At 41.8% G+C, this 17,916-nt stretch overlaps 1 protein-coding gene across 1 annotated transcript in view; it reads right to left on the bottom strand.

Moving 5' to 3' along the window:
• NPEPPS (aminopeptidase puromycin sensitive) overlaps positions 1-17,916 on the bottom strand; it is a 75,343-nt gene that overhangs the window by 32,916 nt on the left and 24,511 nt on the right. Inside the window, 4 exon segments of the mRNA XM_033169588.1 lie at positions 598-798; positions 2,444-2,551; positions 3,891-4,012; positions 7,082-7,159. Coding sequence (XP_033025479.1) covers positions 598-798; positions 2,444-2,551; positions 3,891-4,012; positions 7,082-7,159 — 509 coding nt within the window.

Raw genomic sequence — 17,916 nt, 5'->3', positions numbered from 1 at the left:
TATGTCTGATCTAGGGTAATACAGTGGAACCTCGGTTTTTGAATATAATCCATTCTGGAAGTCTGATCGACTTCCGAAATGTTCAGAAACTGAGGATCAAAGGGCTGTCATAAAGTTCAAGGAGGAAAATTGAGAAACACGCCTCGGAAGCCATTCGACTTCTGAGGCACGTTCGAAAACGGAAGCATTCATTTCCGGGTTTTTGGTGTTCAGCTTCCGAAACATTCGGCAGCTGAAAGTTTGAAAACCAAGGTTTGACTGTATATTGTCTACACTGACCAGCAGCAGCTGTCCAGTGTTTCAGACATGGGTCCTCTCCAGGCTTACCTAAAGATGCCAGGGATTAAACCTGGGACCTTTTACACTCAAACAACCATCTGCACTGTCAATAAGCTCCCTGCATTAAGCAAATGCATCTAAGTTTGTTTTTCTTTTTTGAGATTTTCTCCATTTTAACACAGGAATGGCAGCTAAGCAGTTGAAGCAAGAAGTTCAAATAATATTAAAATATTTCCAAAGTAAAAAACAGGGGCACTGGTGTATGTTTATTCTTAAGCAACTGTCAAAGTTACTGAAAGATATGGAAGCATGCTTTACCTCTAATGCAAACTTTCCTTGTTCTGCTTTGCCAACTGGAGTGTAAACACGGACTAATATGCCATCAGTGGACCTGGTCTCAACAAAGTCATATTCTCCAACCACAAAAGCAACAAGATATGTTGACATCACAGGAGTTCGGGCAAATTTCACTTCCACCAGGTTTTCATCATCAGGGTAGGGCCTCCGATCAGTGACATTCTTTCCAAGGAAAGATGTTTGGAAGAGACTAGTTAGATTGGCTTTGAAGTGACACCAGATTTCACGAGATTGCTGGAGAGATTGGGGCTGGTATTTCCTGTGCTATTTTGCAGTATCAAACAGATGTCTGAAACGAGGCTCATTAACCTGCTCTTTTTCTTTCTGTGCAGTTTCCCTAATCTTGTTCTATCATATCCATCTCCTTGCTTTCTGCCAAGTTGCTCTTCATTACAAAGGGGGGGGGGCAACAGGGTCCACATCTCCAGTTCTTGTTTTACCCATTACCAATGCAGCTGGGATGTAAGAAAGGTAATCAAAGACCATTTCCAACCTCCGTAACCACCAAAATCTTAATTTCTTGATCTTTGTAATATTTAGATTGCCAACTACTATCCTGCATGCTCTTGCCTCCCCACCCATTTCCCCCTAGTTTGCTGTTAACCATAGTTCAGTATTATTTCTCCATCAACCTTGGTTAGAGTGTTGCTGTAAACCAAGAATTCTAGGTTTGCTCAGAACCACACTAAACTGGATTTCAAACAATGATTTAAGGCATGTGAACTGAGCTAATGGTTTGAAATAGATAGTATTCCCTGCTCCTCTGCCTGCAAGACAACAAATGGACATACAAGCTCTTCAGGCTTAGCTTGGAAAAAGGAAATAACCTCTAGGTGCACAAGAAAATATTTAGCCCAAATAAGTTCTTCCTCAGGAGCACTCTTGAAGATTTGTTTCAAGACACATTCAAGTTTTTAACTAGGGTTAAGTCAACAAACCATGATATAATACCAGAAGTAACCATCATGCCTATTTATATACAATGACCAACCATGGTTTCGCTTTACATGAACAAGCCACAAAAGACCTCAGTCTCTCATGCAGTCTTTCTAGCCACCAGTCTTTCATGCACAGTCATTCCTATCTACTTCCTAATTCTCTGAAAATTATAGCTTGCCAGTTCACTCATATGAGCTAACTAGTAAGAAAATAAAACATTTTGGGGTGTTAAAAGTCTGAACATTTACATTAGAGTCCATAAACAGTATGGATGACATACATTTAGAAGTATTAGGTTTATTTATTTTGTTTGTTTTTAAATTATATACTGCTTGATTGTAAATAGAATCCCTAACTGATTGTAAAAAGCATTTATCATACTCAGATTAGACCCACTGAAATTAATGGATCTAAGTTAGCTATGTCCATTAATTTCAATTGGTCCACTCCAAGTACGAATGGTGTGCGATACAACTCATTGTCTTAGACCTTCTTGCTGGCATTGCCACAACTACAGTATCAATCTACATTTTATTCATTAAACACTTACCTTTTTAACAAAAAAATGTATTTTATTAAACACAAACTAAACAGAACAAAACCTGGAGTACAGGTTGATAATGACATTTGGTATAGTTGAAGTACACATAATGGTAATTCATTACTAAAGTAGGTCTCTCCATAGTGAAGCTTGCGTCACATGCAGTTGTTGCAACAGTGCTGATTTGTTTATATAATCAATAAATAGTGACCACATACTTAGAAATTTATCCTCCTTACAATGCACATTTATTACCCTGCTGGGTCAAACATTCAGATAATGCTATTTCCCATACACAGGTAAACCAAGATTATAAGTAATACTTACCATATTCGACAAAGCTACCCTTTCTTTAGGAACCACCAATGAGATATCAAAGGTTGCCTTGATGGCTGGCTCATCCCAGCAAGGAAAGGCCCTCCGAGCATCTGTAGCCTGAAAGACATAAGAACATTAACTAGCCAAAGCAAGTGAGGGTCAATTTCTGACAGTACCATGCAAGAACAGACCTTAAATCCAAAAAGCTACATTTTCCAAGTAGAATACAGTCTTTAGATAACTTGGACAGAAGAACACAGAAATGCACTGCAGACCAACAATGGGGAACGTGAAGGCAAATGAAAAGAAAGAACCAAGGAAATGAGGGGGGGGAATACAGGTATTCAAGAAGCATGCACAAAACTACACTGACAGCCATGAAATTTGAAGAAGACTGGAAGCATAAAATTTGGAGAGACATAATAATTCTACTTGGCGGCTACTGTATTTTGCTTCTATCCCTGACGGTTCCTATTAATAAGCTCTTTTCTATTATATATTTGGTGCAGTTGCAGTCAGTGAGGTGGTAAAAGCAAGGCAAGCACTAGTCACCAGCTTGTTGCAGTGTTGTTGCTGCTTCTTGAGAGGAGCATGGGTGAGGTGAGAAAGTGCACTGCAGGTGCAGAAGCAGGAGAGTCGGATTGGTGCTGCCGCCACACCCACACCCGTCCCCTCAGAGGAACTGGCAGCTATGCTCAGTATTTGGAAGCCAAGTGAGCAACATCGCCCCACAGACTGCTACTCCCTTGGTGTACAAAATTTGTTTCAATCCTTGTCCTTTCAATGTGAGGAAGGTTATTAGGAAGCCGTTTTACAGACACAAACAAACAGACACAGCTTGTAACTTATTCAGGGCCAATCAGACCTTGGTTCATCAGCCAATCAATGATTCACATAATTCTTCCAAGGTTTAAATCAAAAGCATTATCCACTTATTCCACATGGATAGTAGATGTGGATCAATTACAAAACAAACAAACAAACATGTACAGTTTCTGGTAAAGGGTCAGAAACCAGGCAAGGTTTCAGATGGGGCTTTTCCAGTGGACTTCCTACCTCACCCCTGCACATAACCAAATGTTAACTCTTGGACCACTGTTTCTATCTCCCAGACTTCTGTTTTTTAAAAAAATAAATATTGGGGAGTGAGGGGAGAGATATACAGTTTACAACAAGGACTATCAGCGAATTTTAGCCCTTTCCAAAGTACTGTTTATTACCTAAGGCTCTATCAGCTAATAGATCACAGCTTAAGTAATATTGATACTGAGTGCCTTCTGATTCACTGACAAGAAATGGAAACAGGTGGATTTCTAAAGAGGCCACAGCAAATTAGCTACAGCTAAGAAAGTACACAATTGTCTTGTTAGAGACTCTAAGGTACATGTACAAGGCATGCTACTTCCAATGAAAGTCGTAATGGAAATGGTAGGCCACACATCATAGGAGTCCATACCTCAAACTGGGTAACAGCAGCATAGCGAATATCTCCAGAAGGGGTGGTGTATTTACTTCGATAGAAGCCTTTCATTTTATCATTCAGCTCTCCAACAAAATCTATTTTTAACGTCCCCATTCCTGTGATTAAAAAGAGGAAGACAGTTTATGAAGACTTGCTATGTGAATGTGCTCCATCCAGAATGCTCAAATGGACAAAGGTGTTTGGATTATTTGTTGTCCCTTTGGAATAACCTGTTCCCTCTCCAAATGCCTTGAGATGCAATATTTTTCAAGCATATTCCAACTAGGATGCCATTTATCTTGTGTAAATGGCACCTCCTCTCTTGTTGCAGATCAGGATTATGTAGATTAATGCAAGGGTGCTGTGGTAAGGATGCTAGCGCAGGGAGGTTAGGGCTTGACAACCTTAACACCATTCATTACATATTAATACAGCAAAACCAAAATGTATGCGGAATCCAAGGCCTGAAGACTTCTAACCTAGATTAGATAAGCAAAGTAGGGATTTGAACTTCGAGATAGGAGGCAGGGATGGAACTAGAGCCAAGTAGCAGTAAAAAGAGCTTGTCATGGAAGTCCTGGACAACTCAAAAAACGTTTTGCTGAAGAAGCACACCTAGAGAAAGAACACAACATGGTGAATAAAGAGGAGAACTCTGTTGTTCCATATGAAGCTGTTCCATGCTGTAAGATGGCAGGGAAGAAGCTGAAGTCACACACAGAGGAGGTGAACTCAGAGGAAAGAGTATGATGTATCACTTAAAAGCAGAGATGGAAAACAGAGCACAGAACTCTCAGGTGCCCGTTTATCCTGGCATCTAAAATTTTTGATAACAGCACAAGAATTTGGGGTTGTTTTTCCAGGCCTGGGTGAAGCTTCAAGTTTTAGAAGCTATTCCAGACCAGCAAATTAGATATCTGCTGATTAAGTATCATGAGTAAAATTTGACCAGCATTCTGGATTTTTTTTTGGGGGGGGGGAGTAAAACTGACAATGCCATCTTTGTATGTTGCTGAATACAGCAAAATAATGTTTGGATCAACCTATAATCATTTGTTTATAGAGCAGAGCATTTAGGAGCTTTGTTTTTTAAACTAATTTTCAAAGCAGTGTGTAAAGTTTCAGTGCTGACTGTAGCCTAACTTGACCAGCAGTTGTGCATTAAATGCTTGAAGCAGCACTAACCAAAGTTCAGCTGAACACTTTATGGGTATCAACAAACAGATCTGTCTAGCATAAATAGCTCATCTGCCTCCAGCTCCAAGCAGAGAAGCACATGGCAAATGTTCCTACAGCACGTTTTGCTGATGATGAACACCAAATAATTCTGTCAGTCAAATTCATTCTGCCACTCATCACAATTCATACCAACACCTACTTTTGAAAGGTGAAGCTCATCAGCTACCTAATTAAAAGTACCCATCAAAGTGAAATTTAATTATTGTAGCATAATATCATGGATAAAGCTGAATAGTTCAAGAAGCATCAACTTCTCCCTCATCATGCCCAACCCCAAAGCACAGAACACAGAACAGTGTGCTGAAGCAGCTCACCAGAGTCCAGTGACTGCATCTGGTCTTTCTGCTAAACCAGCTTCCCCAGGGCTTCCATGCCCCGACCCTACATTCTATCAGTGCAACCATAAGGAAGATACTGTAAGCCTCTGCTTCCATTTTACATAAACTGCAGTTTGGCATATCACCCAAGCCCGAAACTGTGGTTAATAATAATTATGCTTTAGTGAAAGCAAGCCAGCTTCATAAACCAAGGTGATAACGACAGTTTTTTGGAGGCCAACTATATGTTAAGACTGGGGTGGGGTGGGGTGGGGTGGAGACTGCAATAAGGCTGCTGTTCAAGACAGTATCCTCATGTTGATTTATCCCCTCCAGAATGTGTACTATTGCTTAACCTGTGTCATATTCACCACAATGGACATTAACTTGCCCCAAAGAACAGACTGTCTTGGTGAGGCAAAGAAAACATTAGATTTTTTCCATGATCATCTAACATAAGCAAAATGCAATGGTATGAAGTAGGAGAGGGGGAAGGGAATGTATGAAATGATGACAAAACAGGGTAAGTAACAGTACATATTGAAGGGGAGTTTCAAGGGGGAATCTAGATCACCTGTAACCTGTTGCTACACAACACTGCAAGATCTCTAACCAGGCTTGCAGTCATTATAGTTTTGGGGGTTAGCAATATATACTATGCATAGCATTTCATTGGTTTTCATAAGCAAAGTTTATTTATGGGTAACTGAAAATGATGTTTTTTCTTTGTTTCAGGTGAGGGTTTTTATTTGCTCTCAGTTTCTTAACACTCCACTTCTGCCACCATGAGCAAATGTTTGCAGAAGTTGTGACAAGTTTAAGTACTTTCCTCTTCATTCGGCTCAGTATTGAATTTCGGTGCTTGTTGACATACTTTATTTCAATTTTGGATCCTTTCTTATTCTGTGTAGTAGCTTCTGTGTAGTAGCATCTATGGTGGCTGGACTAGGATTAGCATTTCCAGAGGGACTGGAGTGTCAGCAAACAGCAGGAAACATGCCAGAATCTGGTAGCACACACAGATTAAAATGTATTGTGACACAGCATCTGTGGACCAGAGCCCACTTTGCCAGTTCTACAAAGTGTTATCCTTCAGTTGACATACAGATGTATATATGTGGCTACAATCAAAAGTGTGGGTGGCGTGAAGCCAACATTATTACAAAGACAGGCATGAAGACTGGTGTATCACATTACTATACAAAGCCCAAACCTGGTCAGAAGAGCCACTCAACATGAATGTAATCTATTTCTACTTTGTAATAAATTGGCACAGCATGACGAATAGTGCACATAAACTCCTACAGAGGGACAGTTACTAAATTGGATCCAGACTAGATTAACTGTACTTCAATCCCATTCAAATTCGAATGAAAAATCAAGTCAACTAAATACGAGGCAGTTTCCAGTTACTAAGGCTTTAAAGGTTTTTGGAAAGTTTCTTGAACTTTAAGAAACTGGACTCTATTTGGTTCAGTTACCAACATATTGAGAAATACAGGGAAGGGTGAGTTTTCAAAAGCATATTCCAACAGAAGAAAATCCTACCCTGGGGATGAGGTGCAAAATGTTTTGGACCTCTGCTGAGCCATCTAGCTTCTAAACCAACATTTGTAGAGAAACCTTTACCTTTTTGAAGTGTGCTGGGAAAAGAGAGTGTCACTTTTTCATCTTCGTTCTGGTAGTTGAATCCTGTTGCATGGATTTCTGAAAAAAAAGGAAAGAAAATGCTTTAAAGTTCTGAATAGCAATTACTATTCATGTGGTGTGAGGACACTTGGATTTTGGAAGAAAGAGCTAAATTCCTGTCCTCTTTTTTCTTAATATTTTTTAAAACCCTTTTTGTGGTCTTCAATATTAATCTCACCACTACTTTTTCACAATCAATTATATTTCGGAGATTCGAGCCCCGGCTTTAATGCTGGAATAAAAAAACCCATTCCCTTTTAGGACCAGGGTGGAATCTACACACACATAAAAAAAACACTGTGAAAATGCTTTTTAAAAAAGGTTTTGAAAAATATATTGAATTTGCCATAGCTCGCTGCCATCATCTATTGTTAATTTGAATACTTTGCACTTTACAACACACATAACCATTTTATTTGCAGCTGCGTAGCTGAGTCCAGGATCAACATGTTTCTCTCTCCTTTCAATTTTTGTGTTGGTTCTGAATTGCATTCATTTCTTTCCATCAGTATAAAGCTCCTCATAAATGGCAACACTCCTTGGAAGCCTATTTCTGAATTTGGGAGGAACTATACTTTGGAAAGAAACATTCTATCACTTTCTGCTATTTCCTCCCCAGCCCCCATTTCTTCTTGCTGCCCCATCAGAGAAAAAGCCATTCTTAATAAGTTATTAAACTGTGTGTCCCAATTGCTTTTCCTTCGGGCTAACTCCACATTCAGGTGGCTGAGGGATCATATGTGTGTGCTATTCTCTGCTGATAACTTTCTGATATAGAATGCAGTCCCCTTTGTATGGCCCACATGCTTCACTAGGTTTGGGGCAGGGGAGGAGCCTTGTTTGGAACCTCCCAACATTTTGTAATTAACTATTTTATGGCAGGCATTTTATGACTCTCCATGCCTTCCTATGGCAGTCATTTTGTGGCAATGCCCACAAGTACCCTCTCAAAATTCTACAGGTTACAGACCCCTGCTCTAGCCCTTATAATCTGAGAAAAACCTGCAATATGGAGTTTTTGCACTGAAAGCTCAACAAGTCACACCGTATCTTGTAACTGGTCCGCATGGAGGACATTCACTCTGAAACTCCTCTCTTTCCCCTTTTTAATCACCTGCCACTATTGCTCCCCAATCCCCACCAGCACATTCTAACTCAGTGGTGGCGAACCTTTTAGAGACAGAGTGCCCAAACTGCAACCCAAAACCCAATGATTTCTCCAAAGTGCCAATCCGGGGGATAATGGGGGAGAGTTGTTGAGCTTTTTTTGGGAGGAGTACCCCAGAGTTGTTGAACTCCAAGCGGGAGGCCCCGGGAGGGAGGCCTCTCCAGCCGCCTCAAGGCAGGGGGAAGTCTGGCGGAGGGCGGGCGGGCGATGCTCGGGGCGCCCAAGGTCGCTGCCCAGGCGGGGGGAGGTTGGGCCTGAGGCCTGTGGCTCGAGGCGCCGCGACACCAGCCCTGCGAGGGAGGCCGCCCCCTTCTGCCCCCCACCCGTCTCACCAGGCGGCACGGGCGCTGCTCCTCCACATCCCGGCGTTTCTCTCTCGGCCCCGCCGCGGGGCTCCCTCGCGGAGTGCGGCGCCCAAAATAAGCCGCCGCCGCGCGCGCCACAAGGTTCCACCGCCCGGCAAGCGCTTTGAGACACCGCGCCACTCGGGAGACCTCGCCCTCGCGCCGCAGGGCCTAGACCAGTGGGGCGATGGCGCGCGTGCCCACAGAGAGGGCTCTGCGTGCCCACTTGGGCACGCGTGCCATAGGTTCGCCACCACTGTTCTAACTGCTCTGCAATGATTACAATGCAAAGATGCTTTGTTTAGTACATGGCTGCAACAACATGAACTATGAGACTTCTCTTGCATTCGTAATTCTAAGAATCCCCCCACCTAACAAAAAACCGCTACTAAAACTCATGGTTGTGAAAAACAGATTTTTAAAAATTATGGCAATAGCTGCTTAAAGCTTTGCAATGGAGTGCAGTAAAGTTCCAGTAGCCATGGAAGGCTGTTTCTTCAAAGAATTCTTACTTCACAGACCCTGTGGCTCTTCTGAGTCCCAACCCCCTCAGCCATCTGTGAAATGACCATCAACCAATTTAGCCATTTTCAAAACATACTTAATCCAATCTGAGTGGTATTGCTTCAAATAATTACTACTACCGAATAGGGTATGCATCCCAAAACCTAGGTGAATTTCAGGGCATCAAACATTTACATAGTTTAATTAGGTATTTCATAGAATTCTGGCTTTGCAGTCACAGTAAACTACTTTTGCTTCTCGTATATTTAATTATTAAATATGTATGTAATGTGCAGTAGGGCGCATATGTGCACACACAAAAACTATTCTATACAGGCAGAATAACTATGTTTAATATGTACCAACTTTATTTTGTTAAACACAGTGAGAGGAAACCTGAGGCATGTAGGGATCTCTTGCTGCTATTGCTACAGCAGCAGCAGCACAAAGCTACTAGCTACCCACAGTCCATAACTAACATGACATTCATCAGCTGACAATTTATACAAAGGCTTAAGATCCAAGCCTCAAGTGCTGGTTTTAGAATAGTAACACACACACACACACACACACACACACACACACACACACACACACTGCCCCACTAACACCCCTGTTGAAGATAAAAGTTCCATCTAAGTTCAGCATCCTGTTCTCACAGTAACAAACCAGATGCCTATAGGATGTCTAACAGTCTAAAAGCAGGAGCGTTACAGCACTCTCTCAACTTGCAATTTTCAGCAACTGGCAATCATAAGCATATTGTCTCCAGTAAACAAAATACTGCACCAGTGGTTAACCAACTTTTCCCCACTCAAAAGCCACTTGAAAATTGTTGAGAGTCTTGGCAGATCACTAACTTTTTCTGCCTGTTGTAGCAAATGTAACACACTGTGCCCATTTTTATTGTACCCTAAATGACAACCTAAATGAAGTTCACATACCAGTTTGGGACCTCTGTACTACACAGCAAGTGTGAACCCTATTTCCGAATGGCAAACACAAAATGTGAAAAATTTGCAAAGAGGCTTAGAAGTGGCTCAGGTAAAGGTAAAGGTAAAGGTAAAGGGACCCCTGACCATCAGGTCCAGTCGTGTCCGACTCTGGGGTTGCGGCGCTCATCTCGCTCTATAGGCCGAGGGAGCCGGCGTTTGTCCGCAGACAGCTTCCGGGTCATGTGGCCAGCATGACAAAGCCGCTTCTGGCTAACCAGAGCAGCGCACGGAAACGCCGTTTACCTTCCCGCTGGAGCGGTCCCTATTTATCTACTTGCACTTTGACGTACTTTCGAACTGCTAGGTGGGCAGGAGCTAGGACCGAATAACAGGAGCTCACCCCGTCGCAGGGATTCGAACCGCCGACCTTCTGATCGGCAAGCCAGTTCCATGGTATACATGTCTACTCAGTAGTCTCTGTTTAATAAGAATTATTCCCAGAACAGCAGCCTAAATTTTAGTTCAGGGTTGGCATTAGAGGAAATGGGGTTCTTGTGCATTCAACAGCTGTACAATCATGACCAATTGCAGACTTTTTTCTTTTCTGCAAAATGCATTCAGCTATTTATTAGCATGAACAAGTAACAAGGGTTCCACAAAGCTTAGCTGAAGGATCAGGCTGAGTTCTGGAACAAGTAAAGTAATATTGAAGAGGGTCCTTGAGGATGCGTGGATAGAGCCTTTTTCTCTTCGTTGAAAATCCCTACATGTATGGATTTATCTGTTTTATTATGAAGAATTCTACTCTGCCCCTTCAGCATTGAGGATCCATACAGAAATATTCCTTAAGATAGAGGTCATGATTTCTAGGTAGGTATGAGATGAAACATTTCTTGTTGCTTTCTTAACAGACCTAGAAATAATTTGGTTCCATATATATTACAGGCCATTTTGGAAACACTTAGCATCAAAATGTACTCATTCCACCTTCCCTTTTTCCATCTAATATCCAAATGGGAAAATGTGTACAGCATTTTTTTTAAAGAGTACAGTATGTGGGAATTACTTTATTAACAGAGTTGTAAAGGAGTTAAAACAAAAACAGATTAGCAGATGCAACCTGTGCGTAGAAACTTGCTTCTGAACATGTATCTCCTATACTGGGTGTGAAAAACCTGTTGCTTGCATCTGGCTATTGAGTAACACATGGGCAAACACTATTCATCAGCAGCATTGTATAGTCGTATCTTGCACCTATCCATCACATATAGCCCTGTAGCAATGGCAAAACAGATTTAATTAACCACTTGGACCACAGAAATGCATATGAAGGAATTAAAGTCTTTTACATACACATCCCCATTGTTGTGCAGAACCCAGGAAGATGCCATCTTGCTAAATATCTGCCTTTGTGCTATCTCGGTATGGATCTCTCCTCTTTGGTAACCTAGAAATGTAATCTGCGTGTCTCAAATGTTTTTGAGGTCAACTGAGTCATCAGAAATGGCTAACACTAGATTAGGAAAGGAAAGCAGCCCATGTCTGACATCGCTTACACCCCTAATGCAAAGCACCCACACACATTTTTAGGGAGCGGGTAGTGCTGTGGTCTAAACCACTGAGCCTTTTGGACGCGGATTGGAAGATTGGTGGTTCAAATCCACACAGTGGGGTGAGCGCCCATTGCTCTGTCCCAGCTTCTGCCAACTTCGCAGTTCGAAAGCATACCAGTGCAAGTAGATAAATAGGTAACGTTGTGTTGGGTAGCTAAACAGCACTTCACGGTGTCCCATTGCACCAGAAGTGGTTTAGTCAAGCTGGCCACGTATTGGATTTGATTGGATATTAACAGTTGCAATCAAGAAAACTGTGTTCCCATAGTGAAAAGTTAAAATATCCTGACTTGCAAGGTAATATATGGAACATGAATAATCCTAAAGCATTTTTTAAAAAAATTAACAATTGTCTGCAAACCCTGCTGATCAGTGTATTCTGTGCTAAAAGAAGAAACCTATTAGATATAATAGTGTTCTTTGCCAACAGTGTCTAGAAAAAAGTGTAATAGCACATTGGCTGAGCATCCAGGTGGTACCTGGTCAAAACCATAGCATCTTAAGTTAAAAGAATCAGGTGACGTGAAAGACCTCTGCCTGCGACCTGTGCCAATCACAAGCAAACAACATTGAGCTAAAAAGCCAAAATACTCCAAAACCTGGACTTTGTAGCTTCCTATGCTTGCCCAGTGCAGTCTGCTTTGTGTTTTTTGGTGTGTGTTTTTTTAAATAGAAGTAGCTCTCTTTCCATTCTGCCCAAAGAACTCTTGTAACATGAATGCATATTCAATACACAAAGAGCTCATCCTATCTCTTTTCCAGGTAAACCACCACTAGACAAGGGCCTACAGGTAGTGTTGAAGCTATACAGGTGCATTCACTCTGCCTGTAAGACTTCAAAAGTAAATATAATCTCTCAAAATAGACAAAGGAATAAGCTGCATAAAAGCATTTATCACAACTGTTGGCTTCTACAATGTACTACAATTCAATAAACAGAGATCGCCATGGCAAGGTGATAACAAAAGTTATCCTTGTCATTAAAAAGTCAAGTCTTAAAATGAGTGTGAAATTAATGTGCACACAGAAAGCCAATATGGAAATCAAGCCTTAATAGAAGTATGCATTTTGAGTTTTCATTTTGAAACATGGATGCTTTCTTCAACTTTCACAATTACTAAAATGAAGTAAAAATAAATACAATATAAAGCTCTACCTTCAGAGTACACTTCTTAAAGACTCATCTGATGAGCCATTTCTGCACATGACAATATTTTGGTGTGTGAACACTCAGTTCATGCGGCACCACCTAACATCTTTCTTCAATGTATTCAATTTCCTTGGGTGCATGTCATTCTCAATGGCTCCAACCCAACAATCTCAGATGCCATGCCTGTTTGTGATCTAGCAGAGAACATTTTCTAAAGGAAAGCAAAATAGCTGGGAATAGATGCCAAAAAGGAAAGTAGTGTTTACTGTGGATTAATTGGAACATCAGGCTTGGCTGTGGGAAACCTAGGTTCAAATGAAGTAGATCTGTGAAGATAGTCAGAAAGGCTGGATAGGCCTTATGCCTGTAATCTCTCCTCACTGAGGAGCATGTGCTTAACCCATGGCTGACAAGAGTTGCCTCAGAATAGGGTGAAGGCAAAGTAAACAAATGTCAATCCTTCCGTTGAAAAGAACATGCAAATCCAATCTCTCTCTTCCATTGCCTGAAACTAATTGTGAGCAGGAGGCAGCAAACCTCACCCCCCAAAAAAACAGACAGGGATTTAGCCCCTTTACACTCAATAGGATAAACTTTAAAAGCATAATGTTAAGCTATGGTTTGGCATTATGTCAGAAATGAGCCTGTTCGACTTTCAGGCTTATGCACATATGCGCGTGCACACATGCACTGGAGAGGGGGGGGGAAACTTCCATTTTAGCTTTATAACTAAGCAATTCTAAACACACATTAATGAACCTGGGGAACTATAGTTTGCTTTAACCTATGGTTACAGAACAAACCAGTATATCAGACCATGGTGTTTTGAGAGGTGGCATCATTTTATAGGAAGTGGAAGCAGCAGCAATTAAGTAAGAGCAATTAAGCAGCATTGGAGTGTGGCAGCAGTTAAGCATTTGGCATTCTGAAGGACGAAGCTACAGACTGGAAACGTGAAGTTTAAACAGTTTGTATCATCACTGGGCAAAAACGCAGTGGATTTTGATCCCTGCTATCTTTAGATTCCATATGGAAAGAAAGTCTGCTGCAACAGGGTGGTGCAACAGCGTTCTCAGCAAACTAAGGGGAGGGGCTGAACATCTGGCTTGAATTTTTCAGGGTCTGGAAAGTGCACTTATCCCAACCAGAAGTGCCATTAAATCCTCCTGACAGGCAGCCTTTGATCAGGATGGAGAAGAATGCAACCCAAAGGAATACTCGCTGAAAACTTATGTTGCTTCTGTAGTGGTTGTTTCACAATGCTGAACACTCTACATAGTGTTGACTTGGTATCGTACTATCCCTTAATTGTTTAGCAATTCAGTCATATAATCAGAACACTGAGAGGTATTCAACTAACAAAAAATATTTCAGTTTATCATACTGTAATAAGGGTTTTCCATGTTCATTGAAGCTGTAAAATACTGGGAAACTGTAACTGCTAAGGGCCACACCCATAACAGCCATGTTTAAGGGATATAGTACTCACACAAGCTGGAGGAACAGCAGGGCTTGGTTAACCAGGTCATCCCATTTATGAGTACCACTTCCAGGTACCCAGCACCGTGCATGTGCACAATTGCGCACAAATAGAACACACATAAATTGGGAGTTGCCTGTAATATGTTCACTTGCTTGCACTAGGGCTTTTATTCTGAGACATGTGGCACTTACATGTTATCCTCAACCTTTTCAGACCATGGAACCACTTTTAACCCAAACATGCATTTGGAGACCCATTTCTTAATTTTTTATTATCTTAATCTTTTGCATGGTGGTTGTGCTCCTGTTGCGACCCACCTTGGATCAGGCTATGGCCCACTAGTGGGTCCTGACTAAGCAACATCCTTCCTTCAACAGAAAGCAGTCTTTTTTTCTTTTTTTGCCTCTACTTTGATACTCTGAGCTGGGAAAATTTTAGGCAGCAGTTTGTATAAAAATTTATGCTGCTACTAAGAGTTTTCAAATATTTTCCCACTCTCTTGGTACTCTCATCTTACTGAGATTGCAGTATCAAACTTTCAAGAAGTGAAATCGAATGAGGAGGAGAAAAGGAGGGAACAGAAGCCACTGTGAATGAGGGCTGAAAGAATACAACAAAAAATCTAAACTCATCTTTATAAAGAGGAATTGCAAGCTATTACAGGCAATGAAGAAGGACACTGCATTTTATGAAACATTAACTGAACATTAACTGAATTACTGGCTCAGCACCTGGAAGTCAAAAGAAAAATATCTTGACTGTGAAGCACAGTAAGAACCTTTGCATTAGAACCAATTTGCCAGGCCAATACTAATTGTGCTTACCTGGAAGTAAATCCTTTCAACTTCAACAACAAAATATGCTTAAGATTGAAGACTAAATCAAGAGAGTATGAAGACTGGAACAATTCACTGATTGACACTGGTGTACATTTCCTACTGACTTCATTCAGATTACATATGGCTGTATCACTTTGAAATTACTTCTTTCAAGTGAACTGAAGACAACTGACTTACTATTTTGAAGCCACAAAAGCCTGACAACAAGCCTGAACATCCAAAGCAGCAGTGAAGATTACATGGGAAAGTATTCCTATCACATAGTCAAACTTATCACTTCAGCAAATGACTTCTAGAAATGTGCCAAATTATTTGCAGCCAGCATCAAGAGTTATCCCTGATTAGGACTGAAAACTATTCTGAATCCATAGATACCAGCACAAAATTTTTAGGAATCCAGGCAAATGGACACATGGGTTTTGTTTTGTGTTTCTATCCTTGCAGGGGAGCAGGGCACAAAAACTGAAGTAGAAATCAACAGCAGTTTTTCGTACTGAGAATTATTTAATATAAAAACACAATTCAAATGTGGTTTTCTGATGAAACATGGCAATTACTTGCATATTTAGTCTTAGTTGATTCTCAATACAGTGTCATTACATGAAATATACTGCACATGTCATTTTTGGGCTCCTTTCTTTCTATTTTAGAATACTGCTCTGAGATTTCACTTGTTATGATCTATGGCTATATAACCAAGTAAAAGTACTATGACGAACCATGAAAGACTATAAGCCTTCAACCAACAGAGCACTATGCATATTCACAATTTGTTTGCAAAGAGCTTGTAGTACAGATTAAAATAACTGCATCTACAAAGCCATTTCTGAAATTACAGAGTGGCCAGATGGATATGTCAATTAATTAATGATTCCAAATTATAGTCCAGCAATATAAAAAAGCTTGGACCCTGGCCAAAGGTTGTTCACAGTTATGTTCCAAAGGAAGGACAAAGGCAAGTAAGTGTTCAAGCCAGAATTGCACATACTGGGAAGGAAATAGATTATACTGGGATGCTTCCTTCCCTTTTATAGGACTGAAACATTCACTGTATTTGAGGATTTGGCTACGATTGTGCATTCCTCCCTTCACTGTGTGACTGCTTCTCTGCAAAAATCCTGGCCTGCATTAATCAGGAGTGTACTCCATTACATCCCAACTAGAGAACTCTAGCAATGTTGGTTAACAAACCAATAAGTCAAGATCTGATCAGGTAGGCCTGAGGGCCTGCAGCATATAAGCAGACCCTTAGTCATCTGATCCAACCTCCTTCAATGCAGCATTCTCAACTAAAACATCCATGACAGACGGCCATGCAACCTTGGCTTAAAAACCTCCACCGAAAAAGAACACACCAACTTCCGAGACACACAGTTCCACTGTCGATCAGCTCTTACTGTCAGAAAGTTCTTCCTGATGTGTAGTCAGAATCTCTTTTCTAGAAATCAAGCTAGCTCCATCTTAAAGCAAACCATGTGTCTGACTTGGTTTTGGGTTACTGTTTTGAAAAGTTGCCTCACAAACACATCACCACCTTTTCCTATCCATAGGATACAATTTCTCACTCCTGGCAACAAGAACACACATGCATCCAGATAAGGAACCCCATATGCGCAACTAATTAAAATCCAATGAACAACCACTAATAATAATAATAATAATAATTTATTATTTATACCCCGCCCATCTGGCCGGGTCTCCCCAGCCACTCTGGGCGGCCTCCAACAATCAAAATACAATACAGAGTCACAAATTAAAAACTTCCCTAAACAGGGCTGCCTTTAGGTGTTTTCTGAATGTCAGGTAGTCGTTTATTCCCTTGACTTCTGACGGGAGGGCGTTCCACAGGGCGGGCGCCACTACCGAGAAGGCCCTCTGCCTGGTTCCCTGTAGTTTTGCTTCTCGCAGTGAGGGAACCGCCAGAAGGCCCTCGGCGCTGGATCTCAGTGTCCGGGCTGAATGATGGGGGTGGAGACGCTCCTTCAGGTATACAGGACCGAGGCCGTTTAGGGCTTTAAAGGTCAACACCAACACTTTGAATTGTGCTCGGAAACGTACTGGGAGCCAATGCAGATCTCTCAGGACCGGTGTTATGTGGTCCCGGCGGCCACTCCCAGTCACCAGTCTAGCTGCCGCATTCTGGATTAATTGCAGTTTCCGGGTCACCTTCAAAGGTAGCCCCACGTAGAGCGCATTGCAGTAGTCCAAGCGGGAGATAACCAGAGCATGCACCACTCTGACAAGACAGTCTGCGGGCAGGTAGGGTCTCAGCCTGCGTACCAGATGGAGCTGGTAGACAGCCGCCCTGGACACAGAATTAACCTGCGCTTCCATGGACAGCTGTGAGTCCAAAATGACTCCCAGGCTGCGCACCTGGTCCTTCAGGGGCACAGTTACCCCATTCAGGACCAGGGAGTCCCCCACACCCGCCCGCCTCCTGTCCCCCAAAAACAGTACTTCTGTCTTGTCAGGATTCAACCTCAATCTGTTAGCCGCCATCCATCCTCCAACAGCCTCCAGGCACTCACACAGGACCTTCACCGCCTTCACTGGTTCTGATTTAAAAGAGAGGTAGAGCTGGGTGTCATCTGCATATTGATGAACACCCAACCCAAACCCCCTGATGATCTCTCCCAGCGGCTTCATATAGATATTAAAAAGCATGGGGGAGAGGACAGAACCCTGAGGCACCCCACAAGTGAGAGCCCAGGGGTCTGAACACTCATCCCCCACCACCAC

This window comes from Lacerta agilis, chromosome 14, assembly GCF_009819535.1.
Source record: "Lacerta agilis isolate rLacAgi1 chromosome 14, rLacAgi1.pri, whole genome shotgun sequence".
Taxonomy (NCBI): Eukaryota; Metazoa; Chordata; class Lepidosauria; order Squamata; family Lacertidae; genus Lacerta; species Lacerta agilis.
This window is presented reverse-complemented; position numbering and strand designations above follow the sequence as displayed.